Source organism: Parus major, chromosome 22 (assembly GCF_001522545.3).
Source record: "Parus major isolate Abel chromosome 22, Parus_major1.1, whole genome shotgun sequence".
Classification (NCBI taxonomy): Eukaryota; Metazoa; Chordata; class Aves; order Passeriformes; family Paridae; genus Parus; species Parus major.
The window spans coordinates 2,066,216-2,074,045 of NC_031790.1; the positions used below are offsets into that span (position 1 = coordinate 2,066,216).

A 7,830-nucleotide genomic window follows, 5' to 3' on the forward strand; every position below is an offset into this window, starting at 1 on the left:
CCTTAAACATCTGGGAATCACTGAGGGCAGGGACAGGAACAGTTCTCAGAACATCCCAGAACCCCTGAGGTTGGGAGACAACCAACAAGCTCCACCATTATTAAGAAGTTTCCCATCACCACTGATGAAGGGGTTTTATTAACTCTGTTTGTTCTCATTTTATGGCTGCTGCTCCTGCCACAAATGGTGATGGAAAGGGGTGAACTCCTGCTGGTTTTGCTGTATTTGAAGTCAGTTGTTGCCTGAGCTGTCCTTGGGCTAAACCAACCCTGCTCTTTCGATTCACCCTCAAAGATCCTTCCCCGTCCTTCCTCTCCTCTGTCTCAAGGGCTGCTACCCAGAGGGAGGCACAGACCTTCAAAATGCCCTCATATAAAGTTTCTCTCACAATTTTCAACAAAACTACTCCAAAGCCTCAACCAAACCAGAGATTCAGAGCTAATGATGAGGGTGAAGAGAGGACAAAGTATTCCATATTATAAACGAAAACGAAATAAAGGTGGTTTTTTTCCCCCTAACATGTGGAAATCTGGACACAAATGATCTTCCCTCAGAGGTGGATCAGTTAAAGACCATGCAAATGATAAATCAACTTGTCCGGCTCCCTCACAGCAAAGCCTCTGGGATCCTGGCTCCACTTTGAAGGGACAGGAAGCTCGTTATTCCAAGAATAAAAAGGAGAAGCCTGTTGCTCTCATCTCCAGAGGGAATCAATTGTCAGCTTAGAGAGAAAAACACCTTCTCTAGTCATCCCTGCAGGATTGAGAGGTGCTCAGAAATCCCCGGAGATAGTGTTGGCAAGGAAAAGGGCATTTTGGTTGGATTTGAAGACAAGTTTCTTCATGGAAGGGGTTGTCCAGCTCTGGGACAGGCTGGAATTCCCATCCCTGGAATGGCTGGAAAAACCTGTGGCTGTGGCAGTTGAGGACACGATTCAGTGCTGCTGCTCACTTGATGAGCTTAAGGATTCCAATTAACAATTGAATGAACCACTCTGGTGCTGGGCTGTTTCTCTGGAGCTCCCCAGCTCCTTTGGGCAAAGCCCCCCAGGGGCTGCACCCAAAAATGGACAGTCACGGGTTTCCCACTTTTATAAATTTGGTCCATTTGCACATTGGGGTTCATCTCCCAATTGCAGCTGCAGGGAATGAAGGGATTTCCCCCAAGTTTGCTGCCCCCAGCTCCCTTTTGTTTGCATCTCTGGGGCCTGAGGCAGTGAGGTGTCCTTGGCTGCCAGGCCTGGAGAGGAATTGCTGTGTCTGCCCAAAGTGGGGAAGCAGCAGCTGCTGCTGGGTGTGGAGTTTGGAGTTCCACACTGAAGAGCTGCAGGGTCACAAATCCCTGGGAAATGGAAAAGCTGAAACCCTGAGGCATCACTTCCAGTCGGGAAAGGACAGATTCCAGGGTGCCAGGAAAAGACAGGACAGATTCCAGGGTGCCAGGAAAGGACAGGACAGATTCCAGGGTGCCAGGAAAAGACAGGACAGATTCCAGGGTGCCAGGAAAGGACAGATTCCAGCACTTACTGGTGAGGGCTGAGGAGCTGTCACATTTGGGTGGTGCCCACCCCTCCTCACACTGGCACTGCAGCTCATGGTCACACACCTGGGGAGCATAGAGCAGGGACACCCTCAGCTGGGGACACCAGCAGGGTCACAGAGTTTCTGGGTGAGGATGCTTTTTAATTTCTCATTTATCTGGGCTAAAATTTAGCACAAAAAGGAGCAGTTGTGGTTGTTAAAGGACAGTCCTGATGTCATGCACCTTTTGCTTATGCAGTGAAAGCTGCACTGCAGAGTTAATCTATTTATCTGAAGGTCTCTGAATGGTCAAATATGAGCAGAATTCTCTTCCTCAAAGCAAAATAAGCTAAAAGGAAAGACCTGTGATACCATGGCTCAGGCACAGGGCCAGACACAGGGGCTGTGTCCACCTTCTGGGCAAAAATATTGATGTTACATCAGGTGAGATGTGTTTTCATCAAATTTTTTGAAGTTTCTAACTCCTCAAATTTGACAGATTTGTAGCAGTGACTTAAACCCTGTCAGCAAGGAGGTCTGAGGCTGATCTGCATCGTTTTCTTGGGGTTTTAAAGTGAGAAACATCAAATGCTGGTGTCTTACAGCATGGCCAGAGCACTTGGCAGAGCAGTTGGTGGATCTGAAGACCTCCTCAGCATGGACACACTCCCCGTGGCTGCACACCTGGAACAAGAGCAAACCATGGTGATTTGGAGCTTCCAGGACAGGCAGAGATTGCACTTTATCCTGTGAGGGGATGGAGAACAGAAGGAGACACAGAAACAGCTCTGGAAATCCCTCAGACCCCCTTTAGGAGTGGGAGATGAGGGGTTAATTTCAGTTTGGGTGTTTTGTAGAAAAGGGAGTGACAGAGATGTGCAGACATCAATCCCTCACCCCTCCCTTCCAGGTAGGAATATTCAGGGAAGTGATTGGAAGCAGCACCCAGTGATGAGGAACATCCATTCTGGATATAATTAAATGTAATAACACACTAATGATCCCCTAACCCCTCACACAAAGCTGTGTTTCTGCTGCCACACACACCTTTGTGTCAGTGAAGGCAATAAAGCAGCAGCCAAGCCTAAGGAATTTGGAATGCTGCCAATCCTTGTTTGCTTTGCTGCTAGTTTGGGATAGAAGTTGGGAAAACAGCAGAAATTTGGGGTCCACTCAGCCCTCCCTGTTTAAAATCATTCTTGTGCAAGAGAGGATTATATAAACAAGACTGAAAGAGGGGGAAAAATAAAGGAAAAAATTATTATCCACTCACCATCCCATTCCCACACTTGGTTCCATCCAGGATCATCCCTGGGTCCTCCTCTCCACTCCTAGGGAAACTGCCTTTGCAGGAATTAAAGGACAGCAGGCTCCCATCCCGAGGCATCTCCCTCCCTCCAGAACAGTAGAGTTTTCCACACATTTTGTCTCTGGAAGGAGAACAGGAGCTGTTATACCAGGGACATGGCCCAGCAAACCCCTCTGTGCTGGGCGCTCTTGCAGCCTAAATTCCAAGGAAATGGCTGCACCAGGGAATGCTGGCGTGGGCAGCTTGCTTTGAGCAGGTGACAGGTTCTTAAATCCTGCTGAGCTTATTAAGGAGCACAAATTCATTCACAAAAATGAGCATTTAACTGATACTCCTTCACTTCTGAGGTTCAAATTCCCTATCCCAAAATCCCTGGAGCTCCCTGCACACCCACACACTCATCCTCCACATCCCTGCACACACCTTTGCTCTTCCACCTTACAACTGAAACCCACTTTTCTCAGAAACGATTTCCTACAGTTTTCACACAGAACAAGGAAGAACACCGGGCTGTGCCACGAAAATAGGGTGTTCCCGGTTTCTGTCTCCTAATTTGCGTAGGAATGGCCCCTCTTCCCAAATCCCAGCGCATTCCATACCCCAGTGCTTACTTTTTCTTGCACGGGATGTGGGTGCCCCGCTCCTTCCTGCAGTAGCCGAAATACGCCCCCTTCTCGTTCATGTGGTAGCAGGAGGCTGGGCCGTCTGTGGCCTCTGCAGGGGGAAAAGGCAGTAGGATGAGTTTGGGATCTCTGCCTGGGAGAACTGGGAATATTCCACCTCCTTCCCTTCCTTAGCAAACGGCCTTTCCCAGCGACGTGCCCGTGGGCATTTCTGGCACTTCAGCCTGGAGCAGGGAAAGCTCCAGGGAGAGCTCAGAGCCTCTTCCATCCCCAGTTGAGGGATGGAGGGACAGGACATAGGGAATGGCTTCCATTGCCAGATGGGATATTGAGAAGGAATTCCTGTCTGTGAGACTGGGGAGGGGCTGGGATGAAATTCCCAGAGAAGCTGTGGCCGCCTCTGGATCCCTGGAAGCGCCCAAGGCCAGGCTAGAGCAGCCTGGGGCAGGGGGAGGTGTCCCTGCCATGATAGGGGTGGCACTGGATGGGATTTAAGTTCCCTTTCAGCCCAAACTGTTCCCCAGCTTTGGGAAATGCTGCTTTCAGAAGCACCACACATGCCAAATTTGGCTGTTAAATTGAAGGGCAGATATTTCCTCTTCCTCACTGGTTAAAATCACTTCCCCAGCTCCATTCCAGCTACCTCAGGCACATTCTGCAAAAGAGAAATGTGCTCCCCACTTCCCATTTCTCTGGAAGCACAGAGCACCCCATGCCCTGAGCTCCAGCTCACGAGTTACAGCCATCAACAGTGGCAAATATAAAACTCATCATTAATTATGCTCTTAATTATGCTATGAACCGGAGCTGATTTTTATGGATGGGCTATCCCTGAGGTACAGTCTGAGGATTTGGAGAGGCAGAATTCCCTTCTCTGTCTATCCTGTGGCCAAGGCAAGGAGAGTTTGACGGGTGCAGGGGGTACTCACGGGGCCCGAAGGCATCTTTGCACTGGCTGTCACGGGTGGGACAGGTGCCCATGTAGCAATATCCCTCTCCAAAGCTGCAGGGGTGCCCGTTGACCCGGAATCGATCTTCGGGGCAGCTGGAGGAGAGCCCCGTGCACATCTCAGCCAGGTCACAGTCGTGTTTCACCGCCCGGCACACAGAGCCCGACTTCTTGTACTGAGAGAGGGAGAAAATGCCACATTCGGCATTTTCAGCTCCTCCACACTGCTCAAAGACACCCAGCTGAAGGGTTAAAATGGGCAGGGAAATCTCCTCACTCCACAGGCTGTGTGAGGAGCAAGATCCACATCTCACTCCGTGCTGGATGTGGCAGCTCACAGGGGTTTTGCCTCACGGCTTTTATTCCCAGGAGAAAATGGCCAACCAAAGAGTTCATTTCTCCAGGATGATGGAAGACTGAGAGAGCTGATGGTTTGGGATGGAATGGTGGGCAGTGACAGGATCTGAGGGAAAGGCTGGAGCTGTGCCAGGGAAGCTCAGGCTGGAGAGCAGGGAACGGTTGGATTTTGGGAAAAGCTCTTCCCCCAGTGGGAGCTGGCACTTCCCAGGCTGCCCAGGGAATGGGCACAACCCCGAGGCTGCCAGAGCTCCAGGAGTGTTGGGACAGTGCTCCAGGGATGCCCAGGGTGGGATTTTGGGGTGTCTGTGCAGGGCCTGGAGATTAGTGGATCAGTGATCCCACATGTCCTTCCAGCCCAGGACATTCCATGATCCCATGACCGTGCCCTTGTCAGTGCTAATAAACACTGGGGATCTGTTCTGGTGGAAGGTGAGTTCCTGCTTGATCCCAGCAGGGGTGAGGAGCTGGAGAGGGGAGGGGTCTCACCTGGCAGCTCTCAAAGGAGGGGAGAGGTCTCACCTGGCAGTTTTCACAGCAGTCCCCATGTGCACAGGCAGCCCCCGAGCTCAGCTTGCAGCTCTCGGGGTCACAGCACTCATTCGTGCACTCCTGGGACAGAAGCAGCGGTCAGAGCTGGGGACAGCGACACCTAACCACTGTCCCTGGCTGGGATGGGGTCTGGGACCTAAGCACTTTCCCTACAATGCCTGGGTTTGGAGGTGGGAGCTGTGCAGGGAGCTCAGGGTTTGGGCTGAGCAGTGTGGATGGCTGTGTCCCAATCTTGGTTCCTGCCACCCCTCTTGACTAACCAGACCTTCACCTTCCCCAGCCCTCAGCAACTTGATAACCACAATTTCTACTTCAGCAAGATCTGTTTCCACCTCAGGGACAACCAGAAAGCAGCTGCTGTCCGGCCTGGACAAAGCCCTCTGCCTTTGCCAAGGATTCTCCCATTCCCAGATACCTCAGGAGTGCCACAGTCACATTCCTCTCCCTTTTCCACGAATCCATTCCCGCAGGATGGAGGGGCGATGATGCTGCTCAGCTCTGGGATATTGGTCAGGCACCTGGGCATGTCAGCCAGCATGAACTTCTCAAAGCTCTGGAGGCTGCAGGAGCTGAATTCCTTGGGAATCACGGAGCTGTGTTGGGAAAACAGGAGGGTTTATGGTAGGATTGGCATAGGCAAGGAGGAGAAACAATTCTCCCGTTGGGAGAGAATTGGAACAGGTGACCGTCCGCACAACTTTTGGGTGTGAACATTTTTCTAAATATACATGGACTAAAGTAGTTTTGGATTGGGTTTTTTGTGAGGTTTGTATCTGGGAATAATTGACAATAGCTTGGCATTTAATCAATTTATTTATTTTATAAATTATAAATTAATTATATATATAAAATAATAATAATATATAATTATAATTTATTTTAATATAAGTTATAATTATTTTTTTTTAAACTATTTGAATGGAATAACCTCACTGGACAAAAACACTGCCCCAGTTTGAAAGGTGTCAGCTTGTCCAAAAGCCATTTTCAACCCTGTTTTTAGCCCCACCTGACAGTGTCTGTCATGATGCAGATGTCATCACTGCACGAGCAGGCCTCGGTGTCGTGGCTCATACCCAGGTTGTGCCCCATCTCATGGGCCATGGTGGCTGCCACTGCAATCTCGTTCCTGCTGTGGTCCTGGGGAGCCAAGGAAAGCTGTTTGTTATTTGCTTGTGTGTTTTAGAACAAGCAGCAGCAACAGAGAAAACAAAAAACACAGCAGTTTTCCTTCAAGTGGAATTATCCTCATGATACACAAGGGCTCACATGGTGCTCAACCCATCTGTGCACCTATTTGGATTATATTTTATTATTTAATAAAGGTATTTATAAAGTAGACACCATGGAGCTGTGTATATTGCGTGTTTGCTTTCTTTATCCCCTGTACTTCATTTAAAATAAAATTCCAGAATGGTTTGGGTTGGAGGGACCCTTAAATCCCATCCAGTTCCAGGGCAGGGACACCTCCCCCTATCCCAGGTTGCTCCAAGCCCTGTCCAACCCAGCTTTGGACACTTCCAGAGCTCTGATTGTGAATTTTTACAGCCTAATAATGAACCAGACAACTGAAAATGCCCTAAACCCAACATTATTCACAAAGGTTCCTCATTGGCAGAGTGAAAAACATAGGAATGCCTTTAAAAAATGAAATAAAAATGGATCAGACCTGAATAATACCTGCAGAGTATAAATCACTGCATATGGATTTGAGGAAGGCCAGTCCAATCGTGGTCCCCTCAAAGTCCAGGCCTCTGGAAGGAAGCACAAAAGCACAGGGAGATCAAGACTGTGCCCAGGATGGGGCTCTGAACCCAGAGGTCTTTCCAAACCAGGCTGGAGGTTTCTTCCCCCAGCTCTGGCTCTAATAAAATATTTAATTTTAATTTAATTTATTTTTAAGATCCCTACAAATAAAATAAAAACCAAACTGAAGCATTTTTCATTTTGATATTTGTTTAAATTCTGTGGTGGTTCATCGGATTTAAATCATCTGTTGGGAGTGTGAAGAGCTCCAAATGTAGCAAAGGGCTGGGATGAGTCAGGACCTCTGGACACCAGACAGAAAAATTAGGTCAATACTGGTTTAATTTGGCATTTCCCACATTTGGGGGGAAATTTAATTCATCGTTTCCCTGTTAAACTTCATGTTCTGCCTCATCAGGCTGTCAGACTTTTCTGCAGTCCCCAGGACACTCAACTTCTGTGAGCAAACCCAGAAGAATAGTCTTGGATGAGGGAAAAGTTCCCATTCCCTCTTTTTGTAGGGATTCAGCTGGAAAGATTGGATGCTGTGTCCTGGCAGGGATTTATTTGTGGTCCATGACAAAAAAAAAAATAAAAAAGGGAACTTGGATTTATTATTCTGCCCTGGAATTGGTACGAGCCGGTCTTGGAATGGGTGAAATCCAGGTCAGGGTTGTGCCACTGATTGGTGACAAATTTTAAGGAATAAAAAGTGCCTGGAATATTTGGCGAGTGATTTTTAAGGAATAAAATAAAAGGGAAGGGAAGGGAAGG

The 7,830-nt window shown here is 48.6% G+C and overlaps 1 protein-coding gene across 2 annotated transcripts in view; it reads right to left on the reverse strand.

Moving 5' to 3' along the window:
- ADAM28 (ADAM metallopeptidase domain 28) overlaps positions 1–7,830 on the reverse strand; it is a 21,109-nt gene that overhangs the window by 3,460 nt on the left and 9,819 nt on the right. For both annotated transcript variants that reach the window (XM_033519470.1, XM_033519469.1), the window contains exons 10-18: positions 6,980–7,064; positions 6,320–6,450; positions 5,726–5,903; positions 5,281–5,370; positions 4,382–4,577; positions 3,441–3,543; positions 2,794–2,950; positions 2,124–2,204; positions 1,527–1,605 (exon numbers count right to left, since the gene is read on the reverse strand). In XM_033519470.1, coding sequence (XP_033375361.1) covers positions 1,527–1,605; positions 2,124–2,204; positions 2,794–2,950; positions 3,441–3,543; positions 4,382–4,577; positions 5,281–5,370; positions 5,726–5,903; positions 6,320–6,450; positions 6,980–7,064 — 1,100 coding nt within the window. The remainder of the gene's footprint in view (positions 1–1,526; positions 1,606–2,123; positions 2,205–2,793; positions 2,951–3,440; positions 3,544–4,381; positions 4,578–5,280; positions 5,371–5,725; positions 5,904–6,319; positions 6,451–6,979; positions 7,065–7,830) is intronic.